At 38.6% G+C, this 24664-nt stretch overlaps 1 protein-coding gene across 1 annotated transcript in view; it reads right to left on the reverse strand.

Moving 5' to 3' along the window:
* The window catches only part of LOC135781328 (cytoplasmic dynein 1 intermediate chain 1), a 70846-nt gene that overhangs the window by 31680 nt on the left and 14502 nt on the right, over nucleotides 1-24664 (reverse strand). Inside the window, exons 7-10 of the mRNA XM_065291750.1 lie at nucleotides 13504-13596; nucleotides 5455-5617; nucleotides 5225-5324; nucleotides 4949-5074 (exon numbers count right to left, since the gene is read on the reverse strand). Coding sequence (XP_065147822.1) covers nucleotides 4949-5074; nucleotides 5225-5324; nucleotides 5455-5617; nucleotides 13504-13596 — 482 coding nt within the window. The remainder of the gene's footprint in view (nucleotides 1-4948; nucleotides 5075-5224; nucleotides 5325-5454; nucleotides 5618-13503; nucleotides 13597-24664) is intronic.

Here is a 24664-nt window from a genome sequence, read left to right on the forward strand (position 1 = left end):
AATAGCGCGGACGCGCTTCATACTGCAAGCGTTTCACTTCATCATGGAGCTATTCCCGTTAGAGGTATCTGTTAAAAACATTTAATTCATTAAAATCTAGTATGTGTTCATTTTCTGTAATAGTTTCTTCAAAATTAACTTTTATTCAAGTGTTTTAAAATTTTTTTTACATTTTCATCATAACGGGCCCTTTTGATTGCCACGCCCCCGCCCCCGCCCAACCCTACCACCTTAACTAACAAATTTTCTGAAGGAAACCCTGATGGCCATTTGATATCTTTTGTTAATAAAAGGCTTTTTGTTTCCTGTTAAAGTCACTTTCAAACTTATGTCATTTCAACTTCATTTAACATGCATGCCCTTGAGTCGAACCATAACATTTAGCCTGTCCTTGAATGTCATGAACTCATTGAGCGCCAAAACCTCAACTTTCATCTTTCCCCTTCAGCTTACACATACTTAACTCCTAAATTAATCATAAAGAGCTTCAAGGCTACAAGCTACAAGGATACAAGCGTAGGCAGTGAGCTCACAGTGAAGTGGAGGTCTCCAAGCGGATTTCAAGCCTCTCTACAAACAGCTTTACGAGCACATGCAACTCCATCCACAAGCATTTTTGAGCATACACACACTGTATCCCTCTGTGCCAGCCCCTGTTCTTAAGCCTCAGACATCCGGCAGGGGTTTGCACAGCTTCATCCTGAGTACAAATGAAAAGATGTCAATAAAACACAGGTGAGGCAGATAAAGGTTGACAGCATCAGTGAGGTTTTTTATTGGGTGTGTCCTTAATGTGGTGAGAGGCAGCCCACTTTAAAAGGTCATGTGATGTTACTGGCCAACCGGGCCTGCTGTGATGATGGGCCCAAAAGAACTGCAGAGAGAAGTGAGCTGGGATCACATACAGCCCAAAACAAACCAAAACCACCTCTTCCACAACTGTCTGAAAAACAGTGACCTTATGTAACATCCAAAACCAGTGGCCAGAGAAACAGAAATGATGGACAGGGAAATTAAAGACAAACATAAGAAAAGGAAAGAGGGTGTTTTGAACTTAGTGAACTGCAAGGCTGTTTCAAAAGGTAGGCAACTTTATTATGTTGCCTTTTAAAGGGATAGTTCACCCAAAAAATGTACTCGCCCCCATGTCGTTGTAAACCTGTATTCGTTTCTTTATTCTGTTGAACACAAAAAAGATATTTCGATAAATGATGGTAAGGGCACAGTTGACGGTACCCATTAACAAATAAGTCAATGGGTATGGTCAACAAGTTTTAAAACAACATGATGATGACCATTTTTTGGTAAACTATCCCTTTAAGATGCCTTGTGTTAGCCATAAAACCTAATGCATCACATTTTTCTTTGTTTTATAAAGCACTCCAAGAATTCAGAGCAATAGGCTGAAAAAAATCCAAGATGGTGGACAAAGAGGTATAAATATGTATATTTAATTCAGTACTGAAATGTATAAAATATTAGTCTTTAAATACTGCCTACAAAGGCAGCACATTGGGTTTTGGAAAACAGCTTAAGTGTAAAAAAAAGATAAAAACAAAATGAGGAGAGATGTGATGAAATGATATAAAAAGAGAAATAAAGAAAAAAATAGGAGACAGTGGTACTGGGGGAGGGGGGTCAATGGGGATTTGAAGTATCCAGCACATGAAAGTGGCGGTTGTGGGTAAATCTGGAAAAACAACTGCAAAACTGCTGAACTCCGCCACACGGCCTGCCAAAAGTGAGGGAAGCCGCAAAGAGAAAACGGGAGGGCAGAAGAAGAGAAGAGAGGAGCATGTGGGAGATGAGTATGAGACTCTTGCATGCGTGTACCTCACAGGGAATAGGATCGCTGCGGTTTGGAGGGGTTAAGCGGCAGAACATGCTCACACATTAAGGCCCATCAGATTCCTGGTGTAGTAAGCGGGGAGCACCAGCGTTTCGAACGGGGCCCTGAGCGAAAAACAATATCTCGGCAAATTGGGCCAGCCTCTTTCATCCTCAGCCAGCGGCACAGCACATGAGCTCGACGTTTGGAGATCCTCTGCCACTGATCCTCTGCCACTGATCATGATGAAGAAACGGCTGAACCTCAGGCCACACTGAGGAAAAGCTGTAAAACGCCATCTTCAGTTTTTCATTGTATTTTTATAATATCCATATGTGCGGTGTCCCTACAGCTGGATTGGTAAAGCATTGGGCTAGCAGTCCAAAGGTCATGGGTTCGATTCACAGGGAACAAACTTACTGATAGAAATGTATACATGTAACTCACTTTAAAAGCAACTTTATGAATGCATAAAAATGTATTTTTAGTTTATGATAATGAATGAAACAAATTTAGGACTTTTATAAATGAATCAGAATAATCTAGGTTAAGGTGACAGTCACTTTCCACCATATTTGATTTTGAAAGTCTAAAAGAAAAATGGTAATACCCTTTCAAAATGAGTACATTATATATAATTAAGTCTGCTCAGAATTTGTGCACATCTTTGTTTATTTTGATTGCAAGTGCTTGTGAGTTTCCATGCTTTTTGTGAGGTGCTTGGTAAAGGAAAAGCGGCACATGCAGGAGCGGTCCGTGTGGGTGGGCAAACATATGTGGCTGGCAGGATTAGGAAGTGGTAAGCCACATCTTTTTATTACAGAAATGTTTTTCTAATATCTCTCCCTCACACCAGGCTGTCGCCTCTCAGACTTGCTTACTTGGTCGTCTCAGTGAAAAGACTCTCAGCCCGGAGTCTTTTATAATTAGCGTCAAAACCGACACCAGATATGGTTTACACACAAACCTCAGGTTTTTCGGGTCTGACCTCACCATAATATGGTGTTCTGTTCCGCTGCTCTGCTCCAAGGCCACCTAGCACCTTTAATTAAATATCACCTTACATTCATTTAAATGCATGTCGTCATCTGATGCGATACGCTCCATTACATCAAACTCTTATTAAGGCTACCACTTCCTTTATCGAGCCTTTCCAATTAGGTCATTTTGGTATAGATTTATTGTGAAGTGCTTAAAGTACCACAACTATGCTTGGAATGGATTACTAGCGTAGTGGTACTTTTTTAAGTCATTTTTTAACCCTTTAACTGGGGCAGCACTTTTTGAGTAGGGGGGTGGTAAAATTAAATTAATAAAACTCTGGCATTTTTGGGGTATAAAAGCCTTATTTCTGTCTTGTTTTAAAGAAGACACTTTAACGTTGTTTTACGGAAGTGTCTGGAGGTGAATTTTTTTATTTGTAATAAATAAAAAATGCAATATAGTATTATTTTTAACTCTTTCCCCGCCATTGACGAGATATCTTGTCAATTAAGAGAAAACGCTTCCCCGCCAATGACGAGATTTTCCGTCTTTCCGCAATACCGCTATTATCCACTAGGTGGCATTATCCACTTCCACAACTTTTTAAACCCGGAAGTATTGCCCTATGGCAAGCTGCTGCATGTCCGTGTCTGTTTTAAAGATCGCTCTGAATGGGAACTCTATGAAAAGTCCGTCACAAAAATGGAATTATCTTTGCTCAAAATGTGGTGTTTTTGCAGAAACCTACCCATATTCAAAAGCTGATTACAAAAGAACCACTGAAGGTAGGATGAAACATTTTTTTTGTTTGAAAGCAGAGGGTCTGTTCTTTCATTTGGTATATTGTATGTTTATATATTTAAAGAAGAAAATTTTCTGGAAGGCATTAAACTTTTGTGAAAATCATGAAAAACGCTGGCGCTGGCTGGCAACTTTTTTTAAAAACGTAAAATACATAAAATTATTAAAAAACTTTGGTTTGTGTTGGTTTGCTGCATACTCTTGTCACAAATGAATAAATTACTGCATTATTATTACTGCTAAAAGGTTTTGAAATTTGAAAACTACATTATTAGACCTTTTCAACAATATATAGTTTGTCGTGATAGATTAACATTTACATGAAAAAATATTGAAGTAAACTTAGGTGTCCCGTTCACAGGACAGCGCCAGTTAACGGGTTAAGGAGGTGGTATGTAGGGCTGCATTGAAATATCGCAAATCTGCATATCACAATGTGCAAATTGCAATGGTTTGTAAGAAATTAATGAAATAAATACTTTAACAATGTTTTTATGGTTGCAGACAGCAGAAAACTGGCGAGACAGAGAGATTGTGAAACATATGGGAATATAATTTCGTTTTTTTCTTAAATTAAGTGCAGCCCTTGTAGTATGCAACATAGCATGCAGCACACTAACAAACCATTAAACATTGGTATGATGCAATGCTAGTTAGTGTGTAATGTTGCTATAATAGCATAAATAATACCTGTAAAATGATAGAGTTCAAAGTTCACTGCCAGGCGATAAATTTTCTTTAAGAGAATTTGCCTTTAAAAGCCTACAGCGCACGGCCGGTTTGTACTACAGTCCTCTACTTCCTGCTTTAATGACGTCAGTAGAACAGTTTTTGACTCCACCCACAGGAATACGTCAGTCGCCAGCTAAGCTAACGGCAAGCTAAGCTGCTATCGAATCACAACACGCTAAACAAACTACACAATCAGAACTCGATACGTATTTCTGAAGGAGGGACTTAACAGAACAAGGAAGACATCAGCTTGTTTTGAGGACAGTGAAAACAGCGATATACAGATAAGTAAATTGTGTGAAAAATACCAAGTTTTTTTACACATGAAACATGAACACATGTTATATTGCGCATTGTAATCACAATCAAAGCTTCAAAAACACAGAAAGAATGAGACCTTTAAGTTTTACCCCAGTTGCCATCTCAGAAATAAACATAAATCATACTACAAAAACAGCTTAAATAGTATGGTAGTATGCTCGCTGTCTTGTACAAAAAGTTTTCTGTGTGTGTGGTTATGTTACAATATAAATTTTATTTATTCTCTTAATATTCTGCACGACTCTGGATGATATTCGTGTGAAATTGTATTGTGGTGTTCACCTGGCAGTGGTAGATGTACTCTGGTGTGGTCTTCTTAAATTTCATATTCCACACCAACGCCACACCATCTGGCTCGTGAGGAGCGTCTTCATTGTTGTTGTAGGAAGCCACCAAAAGCTCAGGGTACTGGAGAGAAGAAAAAGAAAGATGAGAGAGAGAACAGATAAGATGATGCGAATTGCAAAGCTATCTCAGAGATAAAACAAGTGAAGATTCTCCCTTTTAAATGAACAGGTGTTGACACATACGGGAGGTCAGAGAAAGAGGTCACTCTACCTGAGGAGACCAATCCAGACAGGTGATGACCCGGCGCTTTGACCAGCGCTCATCATAGAACAGACGACTGAGCGAGAGACTGGATCCACCCTGCAGATCTCTGAGGGGAGGGGCGACTGGTATTAATATAACATCTGGGATTTTTACAAACATTTTATTTATATTGATTGATCATAGTTTGTTTCCAGAAAGTCACATGACGCAGACATGAACACATTGAACTTTCTCACCCCTCCTTATCATCCATGTCTCGTCCGCTGTAGTCGAAAAAGATGTTGGAGTCCTCGGCCAAAGCTCTCTCCATCACACGGAGGCTCCGGTCGAAGAAGATGAGGAACTCCTCCGAGTGCAGAACCTGCTGCTTCTCCTCCTCCGTCAGCTCCCGCGGGTGGCCTGATGTGCACGTATGGATACACGAGACAAAACACAACCAAAGTAAAGCATAAAAGGAGCTGCAGAGTAAATAAGTACACAATCACACATCTGGCCACAATGATGGGATATATGTTTATACCTACTACTTAAATAAACTAACAAACTGAACTAGACCACAGAGAAAATCAAGGCCATACAGCAAACACACAATAAGCAGTAAATATGCCCATTGTTGTTGTCTTATTAATGACATAAATGGCGCAACATTATTTAAAAAATAATTTGACCAGATGTCATATGTGTTTGAACCGCCACCACATTTAAACTGGGTGTGCCTCATACATCTTGAAAAGTGAAGCCGCTGGCTCTTTGATCGCCCCCTGGTGGCTGGCTGCAGTACAAGTCATAAACTCCGACCTCTCCATGCAAACAAGCGGGACTTGGCTCTAAATAAAAAAAATACTTACACTTCCAACAAAACTTTCCGAAAGATGGTTTTGGTCATTTAACTCTTTCCCCGCCAGCATTTAAAAAAAAAAGTTGCCAGCCAGCGCCAGCATTTTTCATGATTTTCACAAAAGTTGAATGCCTTCCAGAAAATGTACTTCTTTAAAGGGGCGGTGAATTTGTCGATTTTATTGTTTTATACTGTTGCCTGATGTCTACTTCTGATGTCCGCGTGGTTTTTACATTCAAAAACATCAAAAACAATAAGTAATAGGCTATTTTGTAACATAGAATAGTGGCTGTCTGGAGAAATGGTTCGTTTGAAGGGGCGGGCCGCATTGAAGACCTGGACGTAAACACCCACTGCTATGATTGGAAGGCTTCATTACCCATCATTACATGTGGGCAAATGTTTTAAAAACATTAATGTGATAAAAATAGCAGCCGAACACAAATATGTTTGAGCCACAAAAGATTCTGGGTGCTAAATATGATACACATAAATGACAATACGTATATTAAAGTAGAAACAAAACTCGACGTGACTAAATTACCGTATACAACACAGTAAGCGCGCATCAGAATCTAAACTGCGGCTAATAAATCCTTATCAATAACTTTGTATAATTCGATTGTGCTTGTGAGGTTGCTTTTACATTCACGTAATGTTAAATACCACAGTTATATGATAAAAAATAAGCTTTGTTGAGTGTTTGACCTTTCAAACGTAACTCGCCTAAATTACCGTATACAACACAGTAAACGGGCATCAGAATCTAAACTGCGGCTGATAAATCCTTCTTTATAAATAACACTGTATATTTCTACCGTTAAATTACAGTCGTGTTGTTAAGTGGTGTATATTTATTAATCGTTTAATGTTTTTAGTACATTAAAACAGTCAAACATACGTGTTTAGACACGGATGTTACAACAGACATATCAAGCGATCTCTTCTAACAAAGCAATAGTGAAACGCAGTAACTTAAATAAAGTAAAATGTCTTACTGTGTATAATGCTGTGTCATTGTTGTCAGATCCAATATAAGTGGTGCTTTTAATCACAGTCTCTCTGCAAATCCAGCATCGACTTCTTTCCAAATAAATCCGTGTACACAAAGTTAACAAACACTCCCCACACGAGCTGGAACTTCTTAAAAAGCAAACTTTTTCCAGGCATTTAATGTTATGTTCCAAGCCTCCGAATTAAAGTATTTAGCTTCTGTGTTGTTCCCACGCGGTTCTTCCACAACCGAAAATGCGTTCCCAGTCTATCATAACAGATCACCGCGTCAAAATAAAAGTCTCTCAGAAAAAATGTATTTAAAAGTCATTTTGGTTACATTTGTCAATCTTTAAAGACATATTTACTTGTTGAGACACACGTGTGTCACGCGAAGCTGTGGGCGGGACTTCAAAAGTGGTCCTTGTATTTGGCTATGGGGCGGTGCTTCAATTCTACTTTGACGTCATAGATTTCCGAATTCCACACTGGCTTGTTTTACTGGCTTGGTGCCAAAAACTGTTATATTTCAGTAGCACGGACGTTTTCAGTTCTGAAACTTGCAGGATGTTCATTTAAGTATGATGACCTCTTATATAACAAATTATCAAGTTAAAATTGAGTATTTGATTCACCGCTCCTTTAAATATATAAACAAACAATATATCAGATGAAAGAACAGACCCTCTGCTTCATCCCAAAGTTTCATCCTACCTTCATTAGTTCTCTTGTAATCACCTCTCAAACATGGGTAGGTTTCTTCAAAAACACCAAATTTTGAACAAAAAGCTGAGATAATTCCATTTTTGCGAAGGACTTTTGATAGAGATCTTGTCAATGGCGGTGAAAGAGTTAAGGTAGTTGTTATCACGCTGATATATGTTCAATTGTTTGTTTTTGTGATAAGTTTTATTTAGCTAGTAATTTGTTGCTATAGAGTCGGGCCGTGTCATTATTATTGGCGTGGTTGAATTGGGCGTGTGAGCGTTTGGGGGAAAGTTTGATACTGCAGCTTCTCCTCTGGCTCAACGGACAATTCCTTCTATGCATGCCCTGGTCAGACATTTTTGGCTTCAATTCATTACAATGGAAGGAAGCGACGTTGTGTCGTCCATCTTTTTTACAGTCTATGATTTGAACTCATTGTGCTCATTTGCATGTTTACAGTAATACGCAACGTATCAATTACTAGATAAGCAAAAATATGAATCATTTTCTCTTATAAACTCATTGTTTCGCTTTAAAATACATTTGAAATAAATAGTCCAATGCTGGATGTATATATGTGCTTTTTTGGAGTTGTTGGGTTCCATATAAGAAAATAACATAATGACATTTTGTTTATTTATATGCAATTTCAGCATCTATAGCTATATTCACGGTGAGAAATGGACAGGGCTCAACATAAAGGACTGCCCGGTGGCCCGGGGCAAGCGTGAGAGACTTTCGGGCCAGTAAAAAGTATTGTCACTTGCCCGATCGGGCCAGGGCTTCACCCTCAATCACTAAAATATATTTTCATCAATATATATATAATTTAACATCTTGGAAGCAGACATTTACTTGGGTAAAACACGACGAAAGAAATTATGCAATATTTTGCACAGTTTGCTGTCAGTTTACAGGTAAAGCAGAAAAGTTTTTCGTTGGAACATGTCTGTTGTATACAATTATATTTGACTTTTGAATTATTATTTTTAAATATGTAATAGACACTGAAATTTTTTATTGTGGCCAGTGAAAATCTTGGCAGGGCAAGTGAAAACCTGAACCACTGGCCCGAGCGGCCAGTATAAAAAATTATTTGCGTTGAGCCCTGATGTATAATGTACATACAAGTTAATGCATACACAAGTTGATCTACAGTATACGATTGGGGAAGGACAGTTTGGAATCTTCAATACTGGGTACACACCAAAGATAATCGGGCTGATTTGGGGCCGATTTCCTCCTTTCCAACAATCCTTCGGATTATCTTGATGGTTCTATGGATTATTTTATCAGATTTTCCCTTGGTGTGAGGTTTGTCAAGAGTGTCCAAACCTGATCGGAAGAACGTTAGAGAATCATGTTTAATATTTACGATCAGAAAAATAATTGTGTGGTGGAAACCCCAAGGACAAACGTGTGCATGCTCTTGAGATTATCACGTGAAACGAAACAATATCCGAGAGAAAATCCGAAAATCCGAAAGCGAGATGATGGAATAAAAAGCATTCATGGCGCAGAAAAAAGTGAAGTTGATGCATAGGTACAGACCATGTTTCCGCTATCTCCACGACTTCACCCAAACCCTTTTCTTTTATTTCCTTGAATTTCCTGTGAAAATCATTCAAAACACCATCCTTGAAATTTCTTCCTTCATATCATTTGCCATGCTTATTCTGAAGTCTGGCCAGATTTTGTGAGATTTCTTGTGTTCACAGTCGAGACTCTGTTTGAAAATCTGTTTGTGTCTTTGACACATCATGGCATACCACACACACTTTAGAAGCAAAACGGTTAAATCTAGAATTTTTTATCCTCATGTTTGTGGTCTGTCACATTTTGAAAATCTTATAAGATCTTTTTGTGTGTGAACCCACACTGACACAGGAGAACATGCAAACTCTAGTGATGCACCGAAATGAAAATTCTTGGCCGAAACCGAAAACCGAAAAAAGGAAACCAAGGCCGAAAAACCGAAACCGAAACACCGAAATAAATTATTATGCCAATTATTAGTACAATTGCATTTATGGCCATCACTGTGAACTAACTTTACTAGGGGTTTGTGACGGATAAAAAAAACTCACAGTTCGGATCACATTACAGTTTTTGAGGCACAGATCAGATTATTTTTCGGATCAGCAAAAAGCAGGTGGGAAAATCTAATAAACAATAAAGAAATTGCAAACATTTATAAAAGAGAACAAAGTTGTACATTAATAAGGTCTGAAATTAGCATTAGGTACAGAAATCAAATTAAATGAATCATAACACAATCAATTAAATATATAATTATTTTTTAGAGCTATTTGTCTCTTTGTCATGGGTTGTTTGATTAACATTAATGACACAGACTTAAGTAGGTTAATCTGACTGTAATCTATGCATACACTTAAGACATAAACAAATGTTTTTATTAGAAAAAGAATACTGTGGAGAGAATTTTGTTTATATGTGCCCTGTCAATAACAGCGAGATTTTATGTTTGCTTGTTTTTTTTTAAACGCGTTTCTCTCGTATGTGCACTACCGAGGGCACTTAAACGCATGCACATACAGAGACCGAGGGTGAATCCCAAACAGCGCAACAGTCGCTCCACATAAAAACGTTACGTTGTGTTTCATTGCTTTATTCGCCAAATGTATGTTAATGGATTACAGTATGAGACACATTAGCGCGACTCTCTCTAAAGTTTACACATCAAGACAGCTTAATCTTTGCAGACGCGTGCAAACAGCTCGACCGTGAGTGAAACCTGCTTGAGCACGAAGGGGAGGGGTGGGAGACGACTGATCACTGTGAGTGAAACCCAAGCGCTAGCGCACAGATGGGAGGGGCGCGGTTGACATTCATTTTCGGTTTACATTTTCGGCTGGATTTTTTATTTCGGCCCGAAACCGATAATGCCATTTTCGGCCGAAATTTTCGGTGACCGAAATTTCGGTGAACCCCTAGCAAACTCCATACAAAAAGACCTCCCATAGGGCTCAAACTTCATCATATCATTATTTCATTTTAATATGAAACATATACAATTTGTGTTTTATTAAAATGTATGTTTAGTTGAAGAAATTATACATATCTAGAATGACACGAGGGTAAATTATGAGATAGTTTTCATATTTTGGCAAATAATTCCGTAAGGAAAAATTAACGATGGGCCGTTCAATTATTTGAAAATAATGCACACCCCCAAGGTGGTAAGGTGGCACGACTGGATTAGTGTCATGTGCATTATTTTTGAATAATTTAAAGGACTTGAGTCAAATATTCCACTTGCTGTATACCACAGAAATTGCTAAGATATTGCTCTGGTGGTTATTTAACTCTTTCGCCGCCATTGACGAGAAATCTCGTCAATCAAGAGAAAACGCTTCCCCGCCAATGACGAGTATTTCCGGCTTTCCGCAATACCGCTATTAAGTTACCGCTTCCGTAACTTTTTAAACCCGGAAGTATTGCCCTACTACAAGCAGCTGCATGTCCGTTTCTGTTTTAAAGATCGCTCTGAATGGGAAGTCTATGAAAAGTCCGTCACAAAAATTGAATTATCTCTGCTTTTTGCTCAAAAAATGTGGTGTTTTTGCAGAAACCTACCCATATTCAAAAGCTGATTAAAAAAGAACTACTGAAGGTAGGATGAAAAGTTTTTTTTGAAAGCAGAGGGTCTGTTCTTTCATTTGGTATATTGTATGTTTATATATTTAAAGAAGAACATTTTCTGGAAGGCATTAAACTTTTGTGAAAATCATGAAAAACGCTTGCGCTGGCGTTTTTCATGATTTAACTCAGAAAGAGTTAAAGACATTTGACAGGTTAGGTGTGCATTTTACAGATAAAATAATCAACACCCATGAAACATTTCTCAACCAATCCGAATAAAGCATTTAACAGCCCTGTGGTATAATATTAAGTAAATGATAAAAAACGTATACTGACGGCACCTTAAACCCCCATCAACCCCTTAACCTGCCCCTGTTTAAGGCATATACATCAGGTCACCCTCATAGGAACAATCTTCACTACACAATCTCTTAGACATCATCAGACATCTTAAATGTACTTAAAGTCAGTATGAAGGCAGATAGAAGAGCATAAAAACCCAACAACAAACAAATAACCGAAAAAACGAATACGCAAACACGTTAGCAAACACACACAGGCCTCAGTTCTTTACGTAATGACCACACGCCCATTTTCATCCTCCTTTTTTGATGTAACTGGATTTTTCCATTTTCTCCCAGACTATTAGGGGCCCATTTCTTTGATGTGAGCCCACTTGATTTGCGTGCCTTTTTTTGATGACTCATAACGAAGACAAAAGCGTGATCAAAGTCAGCGCGGAGTCAAAGCCCTCGTGTGCTTTCACAGTCTGGCCTCTCTCTAGTTATTTACCCTGTACACTTGCACAAAGAATGCACTCTCCGCTTCCTTTGAAGTCCACTTGCTGGGGTCTAGTGACATTAAAGTTCGATCAGGCCTGACCCAGAATGCCGCAGCCTGATAAGGCCGGTCCCCGGTCAGACAGAATGCCATCTGATACGACTGCGGAGGTCACACGCGAGTGCCTGCTCAACGCTCCACTGAGCCTGTTTGGCGATTTTGGGAATTTGGACGTGTGGGAGGCTCAAACACAAAAACCACAAAGCCAACAGCAGAGAGATCGAGAAATGCAAATATGATATGGGCAGGTAGGACCTAAAGTTACATGTACAGTAAATTGGAAATTATTTAATGTTATTTACTAAATTTTAAATAATTTATTAAAAAAATTATTAATTAATATAAGCAACATTACATAAATATTATGTATATTATTATATTTATTAAATTATAATTTAGTAACTATTATTATGTGTATTATATTTATTATTATTAATATTATTATTATTATACTTACTTATATTTTATTACACATGTAATAATAATAATAATAAAAAATACATTTTTGTATGTTTTTCATTCTAGTTTGTGTCTTTCTAGGAAAACCTTTGACCACCGGTGTCACTAATATAAACAAGTTAAATAGTCAAACTTACTGTAATTGTAAGACACACACATTACATCATCGACTGAATGTTTTACGTCGCATGACTTGCATGACAGCACAAGCTGTAAATCACAAAGCAAATTATTAGAGGCACTACAGTCATGTTAATAAACCTCTCAATGTCATGTTACTCCACCCTTGCCTTATTAACCGCCAACGGGATGCATTTCTCTTTGAAACATCAAAAGGTAACAATAAAATCCCAGCTATGCCAACACTGAAGGAATTGCCCTCGTGGACTAACCTCATTTAATGCCATTTTAGTTGGTGTGAGTAATTTATCTCGAAATCTATTATGGTTTCTATTGGCACTTATGGCACATGTGTGCAGAACATACTTTGAATGTCAGGCTTTCCTGTTTTAAACAGACGACTTTCTTGTTCAGTGTGAAATGAGCAGATGTTGTTCACATACAGAAGTCAAATGCGTTAAATTCATGCCAGGTGAAGGCTGTCCGTGTATAGGTAATACATATTTTAACAAAGCATGATCTTTGGTAAACCCTTATGCACACACATATCATCAATGGTCACCATTAAATGTATGGTATGTTTTTTATGCTATTAGCAGCAGTTTTGAATCAGATGATGCCTTATTTATGTTGCAGCTCATTCATTTTGTAACAAACCAATTCTTAATAAACAGACATGAACACACTTAAACACACACATATTGTTTATTTTACAGTATTGTACCTTCTTTTGTGTCCTTGCTTTCATCCTCTTCCTGCTGTTCGGTTTCCTGGCCAACTTTTGGTTCTGTGACCTCCTCATCCTCTTCTTCATCTTCTGCAAGGACAAACAAGGTCATGTTTAGTCTGCAAAAACTCAATACCTACCCTCTGACCCACCCTTAGACCCAGTCTCACCCGCCTCTTGTGTAATAATGGCTTGCAGATCTTTTGTACATAACAAAACGGATTCTGAGACCTTAACTCATTTCACAATCAGACTCTTTACTAATCAAATGTGCTTTGTTTTACATCAACACAGCTTGTTGTTTTATCGTTTCGATGGGCATTTGCACAGCTGCTCACAAGCGTAAGCTCTGGAGAAACAACAAAGGGAGTTAACAGACACCCCTCAAGTCCCGAAAAACATGTGCGGTACACGTGTAAGTGCAAGTTTATGAATCCGACGGGTCTGCTCGTGAGGAAAAGCAAAGATACCCCACAGGAAGAGAAGCTGGTGTGTCATGGCCCCTTTCTGCACTCTCTCAATACCCCTCTCGCCCCCGCTCCCAAACTGCTCCGGGGCCCACAAGACTCCCCTTAATTAACCCAGTCACCCCAGTCAAAGTCCCAGCCTAGCGATTCTCCCTCTCAGCCACCTGCTATGTTGTCCGTACCCCTCGTCGGCCCTCGGAGCACTGGGCATGTGTTCCTAACCCTCACCGTGACCCTGCCCCACTCCTGCAGATGGCGAGAAGGATGACGCTAAACACCCTCACGTGCACCTGTAGACGAGGCGCGCACACTCGCTTACGCCCATGCACGCAAGCATACACACAGGACTCTGTGGGATTGTTTTCTTGTTGAACTCCAGTGGCAGAGGTTAATTATCCGGGGTCGTGCTGACAGTGGGTGCCCAGTCTACAGAAGGAAGTGATCCCATCATGCCAGACGTGTTGCGGCCAACTCTCTTCAACACCAGTGTATTTGTGTTCACACCAGTGAATGATGAGGCAGGGGTCTGCAGCTCAATAATGACTTAAGCTTCGCAAGAATGCGCCCGCTAACACTAATGTGAATTATCCTGCAGTCGTTTGTTGATTTTTTACTTTTAGGTCTCAAAGATGTTTGTTTTTTTCTCAATTAACACATGCAATTAGACAAAAAAAGTAGCATTTTGGACATAAAAATAATTTTTTTTATCTACCACAGGGTGGTCTACGGTTGATGGTAGAAAGTCAACTTTTGGTAGAAAATCTGATTTTAATTTCAGTTTAAAAAAGAAAATCAAACATTTTGGTTATACTGAGTTATACAGGAGCATGTATAGCATTTTGAAGTGTCAAGTTTGGTACTTAGTAGGGGTGTCACAATTCTCCAAATTCTCGATTTGATTACATTTTCGATTCTAAGGTCACAATTTCTGTTCTCGATTTTTACCCTTTTTTTTTGAAAACACAAAAAAGGCTATGCCATTTTTAGACTAGACTTTTATGAAATAAACCATAGACTGTAAAAAAAGATGGACGACGCCCATTCACTCTCTTCCATTGGTGAAAAGTGAAGCCGCTCATGACACCGCCAGTGTCCTGATACGGCACTGACATCTTGGGTCTTGAGATTGCGCAGTAGCGTAAATGACAGAAACCAGCTTCGAAAAAAAGGTAATTGAAGTGTAATTAAATTGTTTAGTTGGTCTCAAGTCCCACTGAATAACATGGGGGAGGCGGGATTTATGACCTATACTGGGACCAGTCACTGGGGGGCGATCGAGACGTTTTGGCTTCACTTTTCAGGGCTTGTGCGGCACGCTTGCCTAGAACCATAGAGATGCCCTGCCATGTTAGTTGTGCTGCCAGTGGGAAAATATGGTACATGGCAGCACATACCTGATAAAACAAATTTTCCTGTCAGATGAACATTCCTGTCAGTACTTTGCACTTTGAGTGGGAGTAATGACGAATTTATATGGACGTGAAGTAATATTATGTCGGAGTCTGCTGCTTGTGTTGTAAGTAAACATGCTGCACAGTGTTTTGTACATGCATATTTTAGAGCTTTCTCTGAATTTTAAGCGCAATTGATGAAATAAGATCGCGCAACTTGCACAAGCTTGCAAAATGAAACTGCGGAGATCAGCCGCTTTAGTTTAATCAATGAAAGGCTAAAAATAGCACTGTACACCGTGTGTTCGCGCCAGAAGTCAGAAAAGACGTAAAACATTGTGTTCAGTTCCTCAGATTAGATAAATGGGCGGAGAGAAAGCGGTCTCCTGTGGCTGTTCGAAACACATTCAACCACATGTGCGTTTACACTACAAAAGCTTGGCAAGCCGACCGGACGTGACATGGGGGCGTGGCAGCATCGACGATTCCATTTTTTTATTCGAAGTTCGAGGTTGTGACTTAATTTTGATCAATAAAAATCGAAATCGTGACACCCTTGGTACTTAGTAGTCTTCACTGAAGTTTACAAAAAATAACAAAAACAAATATTCTTGTAAAAAAGTGAACTGCATTGAATCCATAACAATGAGATGCATAGGACTCGGAGGTCTTAAAGCAAAACAGTGCTATCAATCTATCAAGTTTTGAGTTAACGCTACACTGATTTAAACGCATGATATCTATACTAAAGGAGATGATTGATTCCCCAGAGGCAAAATGTGGATCACTGATGTGCGCCAGAGCAAATGTGGTTAAGCTGCTGAATATGACTTAGCTTCTAAGCCAAAGACCAGCGGGGAAGAGAGGAGTCCTTAGACCCAGACAGGCAGCCAGCCAGCCCAGGCCGACCACACCGTCATAGACCGCTCTGTCCTTCTCTTTGCTTTCTCTATTGCTTTTTACCATCTGTTTTTGCCCTTTGCACTGCTAGGCCGAGAGAGAATAAAGAGATCTGCCATTCGTTTTTATTCTTTTGCCTTTGGATGACTCTGTATGTTCCTGTCCTCTGGGGCTTGAAAGAAAATTAAAGCAGGCAGAGAATAGGACACCTCTTACATATGAGAGGACCTATGTGCTAGACAGACTATGAAAGAAATGTCTTGGTTGGGATGTCTGTGCCAAAGCAGGATATGACCTGAAATGACAAGAAAGTCATCTGCTTCAGGCAAAATAAAGAAAGGTTGAAAGCTTTCACCATATAAAGTGATGACAGAAGTGTTCGAAATGGTCAAAAATGGTCCCTAGCTGTCACTGGGGCAGTACCCTTTCAAAATGTAAACTGTTGCACCAAAAGAGTTCATTTAAGTACCTCAAAGGAACATATTGGTACCAAATTAATACATATCTGTCCCTAAAATGTACATATCAGGATATCTTTTAAGGGGTACTGTCCCAAGTGTGCCGCACAAGCCCTGAAAAGTGAAGCCAAAACCTCTCGATCGCCCCCCCCCTCCAGTGACTGGTCCCAGTATAGGTCATAAACCCCCCACGTTATTCAATGGGACTACTGCGCAGGACTGGTCTCGAAATCGCTACTGCGCAGACTGAAGACCCAAGATGTCAGCACCGTATCGAGACACTGGTGGCTTCACTTTTCACCAATGGAAGAAAGCGGACGGGCGTCGTCCATCGATTTTTATAGTTTTTATGTACTGCCACAATGACATTTTCTTACAACTTTTTCTGCATACAAAGGTGGGTGCCCTGATTCATGGCAGTGGTTGGGACAACATACAGTAGGTTTGTAAACAATGTGCAAGGTTTGCAATACAGTATATCGGCAGATCCTGCCCAAAGCTTCAGCATACTTTCATGACATCCCATTATGCTTTGCAAACCATCAACATTGTGGGCCAAAGCCAAATGGTTAGTTTTTTCATTGACAATGTTTATTTGTGCTTTCCATGTAATACCATTATGGCAATCCCACACGGCATCAGAAAGCCAGTTAGAAGGGAAGGATAAATAAGACATTTATCTTGTTCTTTTTTTTAAATACTGGAACTAAATGATTTTCATTACTTTTTGGACTAAAATACTGCTCAGTGGTGTCCAATTCTTAAATGAATGTTCTTGAGGTTTGTGAAAGTTCAACCAGTTACTGGCCGGCTCTTCATATCCGAATGTACTGTATATTTAAAAATACATATTCTAGGTTTTGTTATAATTAAAACCAATATATAAACTATTTTATTTATTATGCTCTGTATTTGTACGAACACTGCTGTTCTAACATAGCCTGGTCCAACCAGACTCTCGTACATTCATTTAATTTGTACAGAGAGTCTGGCCACGCTCCATTGCAAAGCGTTATTTCCATTAAGGAGGGTCCATTGAAGTTTAAAACTATTGGATCTGCCCAGATTCACTCAGGATCTGCCAAAGCCAATCGCTAACGTGTGGTCGTGACGTATATCATGCACCGAAACCGGACAGAAACAACAAGTCAGAATAATCAGACAAAGCAAACCTGGTTCTTGCTCCGGCTTTAACTTCTGTATATTCGGCAGTTTTGCAACAACGGACCGAATAGCTTTTCTCACGTCTTTCTCCGCTGCCATTACTGAACTACAACTCAAACTGACGCACGACCTCAACGTCATCGTTCTTAGCCACCCCCATCTGTTCGATGATTGGTCCTGCAGATTTTTGCAGGAGAAAACGAAACTCTATAGAGCCATCCCAGACGTACTGCTGAAGCGAAATGAAAATTAAGCGGAAGCACGTAGGAGGGCGGAGCCAGGCTAGTTCTAACAATTGTATATGTAACATTTGAGAAATCACACTTTTTCTTTGTGATAAAGATTTAACGAATAGTTGAACGAATCATAAAGGACAGTTAAGAATCTAAATTAACTAAAATGATTCCCGTTCCTAGTTTTAAAGGTCACGTTCTTTCTGATCGCATTTTTTAAACCCTAGTTAGTGTGTAATGTTGCTATAAAAGCATAAATAATACCTGTAAAATGTAAAAGCTCAACGTTCACTGCCAGGCGATATATTTTCTTTAACAGAATTTGCCTTTCAAAGCCTACAGCGAACGGCCGGTTTGGACTACAACCCTCTACTTCCTGTTTTAATGACGTCACTAGAACAGTTTTTTGACTAAACTCCACCCACAGGAATATATCAGTCGCCAGCTAAGCTAACGGCAAGCTAAGCTAACGGCAAGCTAAGCTGCTATCGAATCACAACACACTAAACAAACTACACAATTAGAACTTGATACGTATTTTTGAAGGAGGGACTTCATAGAACAAGGAAGACATCAGCCTGTTTTGAAGACAGTGAAAACAACGCTATAAGTAAATATAATGAAAAATATCGCCTTTTTTACACATGAAACATGAACACATGTTATATTGCGCACTGTAAACACAATCAAAGCTTCAAAAACACAGAAAGAACGGGTAACAAATGTACCACTGCAACCTAAAACTGATTTCAACGCATCCACAAGATTCCTTCCTCACCTGGTGTTTAATACTGGTTCACTCGGTGGGAATGAACATTAAGAACCATCTATCCCGCTCACCAGGTTGATGAAACTGTGGACCTGCACTGCAAGGTAATGGCATCTCCCCATCCTACCTGCCCTCAATCTCCTCTCAGCTTCCTCAAGCTGCTCTGAGCAATTCAAATACACAGTTTGTGAAGCTGTTAGCTGTAATAACCAACGCAGCGGCAATGCTCCATCAAAACGAACCATCCATCTATAAACCCCAAGCTTATCAAAATGTAGGCCTCAGATCCAAATCAAAACACTAAAGCTAATTAAACACTTAATTGCAAAACGGAAATCGCTATTCGTGCAACTGTCGGGTGCAGTGTTTGTCAGATACTTGTTTTAGCTATCACATAGTAGAGGAAAGTAGAAACATATACGTGTGCAATAAAAAATCCCTCTGCAATAAAAAAATCTACGTTTTCAGTATGTCAGATCACGGTAGTAAAATGTATTGTTAACAGCGTTGGACATCTGCGATACTCCTAATTCTCTACAGTATGTAAGAATTCAGTATGCCACAGCAGTTAAAGTAAAGCATATGACAGCAAAAAAGGATGGTGGGGGAATAATGCTGTACGAAAAGCAGGATAAGATGCCATCGATTAAACGGAAGGAGGATGCGACTTGGTCTTTCATCCAGCATTTTATTAGACCAAGCTGCATCGCTCCGGGCCTCCGGTTTGGGATATGGAGCTGATTAGACAATCAAGAAATCCCCTCATCTGACAAGTGGGGATTTTTTTGTCTGTGAAGAAGCAGAGGGTGTTTGTTTTCCTCAGGGCCTCTGAAACAGAGAGAGAAATTGAAGTGCGGGGCTGAGGGTATTTCCATATGGGGACATGAAAAACGGTAGCGACAGTGCTAAGCATGCATGCAGAGTAGATGCAGCAAGAACTCACAATCGGCCACACATACGCACGCGCTGCGCCTTTAAGAAGCAGCGTACGGAGACATACCCGAATTAAACTGTAGAAGCAGGGTGTCGAGCAGCCTCCAGACCACAACAGAGGCTGGCACTGAAGAGGCGGCGAGAGGAACATGAAAGAAATCTGTAATGTGGAACTGGCACGACACCCTGCGCGTGAGACAGACGCTGTATATCTGTCTGGTTCACTCCCAACATGGCACATCAGCAGGAAAACATCTCAAAGCCGCATTCAGTGAACCTGGTCATGGTTGGCACCCTGTTGAATGTGACATGAATTATGCTTAGGCTTGCTCAGCTGTATGTTGTTGTCATGTTATGTCGATTCATGTTATGGAGTTCTTTGTCCACTGTAAATGTTTTGAAAGGATGCTTATTGCAAGTAATAGGTTGTAATGAATTGCAAAGTCATCAAAATAAAAGTGATCTGCTGAGAAACGCTTTTCTGCATACCTTACAATCTTTTAAAGGGGACATTTCACAAGACTTTTTTTAGATGTTTAATAAATATTTGGTATACGTATGTGAAGTTTTAGCTCAAAATACCCCACCGATAATTTATTATAGCATGTTAAAATTGACACTTTATAGGTGCGAGCAGAAATTTGGCGGTTTTGGGTGTGTCCTTTAAAATGCAAATGAGCGGATGAAATGCAAACACTGATCGCCATGATGATGGTTTGTTGAAATTGAAACTCAATTGTGATTTTTGTGATTATTTTCTTTCTCTCCCTGTCTGAACTAAATGGCAGTGCCGTGGTTGGATAGTGCAGATTTAGGGGCCGTATGTATTACCCCCTTCTGACATCACAAGGGGAGCCAAATTTTAATAACTTATTTTTTTCACATGCTTGCAGAGAATGGTTTATCAAAACTAAGTAACTGGGTTGATCTTTTCACATTTTCTAGGCAGATATAAGCACTGGGATCCCAATTTTAGTAAAAGTCAGATTTTCATGATATGTACCTTATACTTTCTATTTTTAATAAAGTATATTTCACCCAAAATTTTGTCAACATTTATTTTACCCGTTTTATTTTATTGTTTTACAAAACCTATTCCAATTTTTTTCTTTTGTGGAACACAAAAAAAAAGGATATTTTGACAAATTATGTCTATAAAATGAAAGTAAACGGGGGCCAATGTTGTTTGGTAACCAACTTCGATCATCTTGTTCTTGTTCTGCAGAAGAACGTTAAATAAAGTTTGGAATGACATGAAGTTAAGTAAATGATGAAAGAAATTTAATTTTTGGGTGAATAACTAAAATGAAACTGTTTATCAGTATTGAAGGGATAGCTCACCCAAAAATGAATATTTTGGCATCATTTTCATGTTGTTACAAACCTGTATACATTTCTTTATTCTTATGAATACAAAGGAAGATAATTTGAGGAAGGTTCAGAAGCCCCATTGACTTCCATAATAGGAATAAAGAATACTATATATATATTTTCATTAATACATGTTTGTAACAACATGAGAGTGAGTAAATTATGACAGAATTTTCATTTTTTAAGTGAACTATCCCTTTAAAAATACACCTAAAAAAAGTCCTCTCTTATATTTATACTTGTGTGACCCTCCCTGTGAAAACCCAATGTATTTTTTGTGATTTACTGTTTTCTGCACAGAATCATCATACATAATGTAAATAACATTCTGTGAATATATAACTTTGATATCTTTAGATTGAGATTTGTTTTTTGTTTTTTAACTTAACCAATATTCTTACAAAGCTGTGTTTGCTATGCTTATTGTTAGCTTTAAAAATAAAAATGTTGCCTGCTCCCTCAATTGTAAGTCATCAAATGAATAAATGTTGTAACAAATTCAACATTTTCCTACAAGGTACAAATCATTCATTTCAAATTTGGACTGTGCCTTGATGAAAAATTCTGCACACGCTGCAGTCAGCAAACAGTGACCCACCCAGCAGTCAACAAAAGCTCTTTCTCTTTGTCTCTCACTCAGACACACAGAGAGTGTCAGACCATCTTCTGAAATCAGACGGGAAAAAGCTTTGGAGAGTGTACTTGTGCTCCTGGCTACTCGCTCATCAAACACACAGAGCAGCACAGGCCAGAGTGGAGTCAGATCCTTCAGCTCTTCACTCTTCACGGCCTCCTGCAGGTGTGCTGAAGCCCACGGCCGTGTGCATTTCATAACTACAAACCACACGCAAGTGTGACGAACCAGCCGCCTCTGCAGCTTCAATTGAAATAGCAAAAAAATATGTTAAATTATACAACTAAAGATATATACAGCACACACACACACACACACACACACACACACACACACACACACACATTCTGGTTTCCATGTTTTGTGGGGACATTCCATAGACGTAATGCATTTTATACCATACAAACTGTATATTCTATTCCCCTTACCTGCCCCATTCTCTAACCCCAACCATCACAAAAACCTTTCTTGTACCTTAGATTTTCAATAAACATCATCTTGTTTGATTTATAAGCTTGTTTCCTCATGGGGACATCAAAATGTCCCCACAAGGTCACAAAAACACTGGTATTCCTATCTTTATGGGGACAATTGGTCCCCACAACGTGATAATTACCAGGTACACACACACACACACACACACACACACACACCATCTCATTTTCCAATAATGATTACCATAATTTATTTATATGCTACTGTATTACTTTTGGACCCATGATTTGATTATAAAAGTGTTTCACTGGCTCTATAATGTACTAGGCAGAGTAATAATAAAGTTGAATGTAATTAAATCTAATCTAATAATAATGACTCAAACCACAGAGAGTAGGATCTGAAAAAATCAATAGCAGGATGACAAACACACAGAAATCCACTGAATACAACTCATCAAACCATACACACATAAATCATACAAACTCCTATCTTTCTTCTGAAGCTCTTCAAAAGTTTGCTCTTCTGGAAACTAAAGCTTTGACTTGTTACTGGAAAAGCAGATTCACATTCGAGCGCAGGCTTTTGTTGTCCTCTCTCATCAATCTCGTTTGTCATCATTATGACATCATCATGAAAACGGGTGACATCGATCACGAAGCCCCTTTAAGAGCGCCGCAATCTTCCCGCCCAATGAGGACCTGTCTTACCCTCAGAGAGTGAGACGGCTCTCTGGGGTCTGGAAATGCTCAGAGTTGGGAAAGATAAAGAGAGCGAGGACTTTGAACTGATATCTTCTGTAAAGCGCGGCAAACGCATACAGGAAATGTTTTAGATTTAAGATTTTAAAGTCTTGTCAGATTGGACTGAATATTTGAAATAATGTGTCACCATATTCTACATGTGAGTTTCCACGTTATGCATATTCCCCGTGTTAAAATTAGTTTATATTTTAAAATATTTAGGTATTATATCTTACAAAACGCATTTAAATTAACGTCAAGACAAGAGTTTGTAGTTACATTTTCACATGATTTTAATTTTTATTAGAGAGAAATGAAATCAACCAATCAACCACATATTAAAGTGCTGAATAACTATACTTTAAACTTTAATGTGTGGTTTCCTGAACAAGGATTAGCTTAAAACAGCTAGGCCTTAGTTTAATTAGGAAATATAACTAGTTTTAACAAACATGCCTTAGTAAAAACATTACTTGTGTGCATTTTGAGGCAAAACAAAGTGCACTGATGTATTTTAAGATATGTCAGTGCAAGTTGTTTTCAGTTTGGACAGCTCTTACATTTATTTTAGTCAAGGACTAGTCTAATCCCTTTCCGGGAAACCGCCCCAAAGAATAACAAAAGAATTATCTTATGACCCAGATATACATTTTATAACATTTATATAACATTTACAATATCACATTTTATCGCTTTACCTAATTTGATCCCCAACCAATTATAATGTTACATAGTGAAAAAAATGTTTTATTTTACAAAAATAATTTCGTAATATTTTTTACAATTATTATTTTTTATTGAAACTATTCACTAGATTATTATTAATAATAATCTAGATTATTTTGCCTATTGTTTTTTTAATAAGTTAAAATACATTCAAGCATATTTAACCTATTCTGACCTCAAGAGTTTGTAGTAATTGTCTGGTTTATAAAATATTTACATTTATTTAAAAAAACTGTTGAATTGATAACACGCTTTTTGTGCATTCTCTGCATCTAGTACTTTGTAGTAAAAAAATGAAGGAGAAACTCTTATCACACCCTCCAAGCCGTTTAGTTTGTTTCAGTCCTAATGTGAAATGAATTCCATACTGACAGTAATCACAAACTCTGATGGAAATAATTAGTTCCTCTTCATACTGAATGTCTATTGTCCCAGATTTCATATTTCTGACCTATCAAGACTCTGGGATGGTAATGAAGCCACATTATGCAACGAATCTCTGGCCCACAAACGTGGTGCCAGTTGAGCTGGCCTGCTCCCAGAACCACATCTTTAAAGGAGCCATCATGCCACGCCATGCACAGACTGACCACAGAGCATGATTAGACCTCATGACTTCAAACTTTCCAAAGCCTAGCCAGTCAAAATGGGCCACTCAACCCAGCCTATGAGCTAAACTCACTTTTAACAAGTCGCAAAACAGAAATGCCATTTTTGGGAAAAACTCTTTCAAGATACGCATTAAAAGATGCATCATTTATGTCTCAAGCTTTCATTCAAAATTAAAATGAGAAATATATCATGCTATATAAAATATGCTACTACGATACTTACACTGTTTGTTTACACTGAATGAGATGAAGCCCTGAATGACATTTAAACAATTTAATAAAGAAAATCATGTAATTTTCTTAAGTACACATTTCATGGTTTT

The sequence above is a fragment of the Paramisgurnus dabryanus genome, chromosome 19 (genome assembly GCF_030506205.2).
Source record: "Paramisgurnus dabryanus chromosome 19, PD_genome_1.1, whole genome shotgun sequence".
Classification (NCBI taxonomy): Eukaryota; Metazoa; Chordata; class Actinopteri; order Cypriniformes; family Cobitidae; genus Paramisgurnus; species Paramisgurnus dabryanus.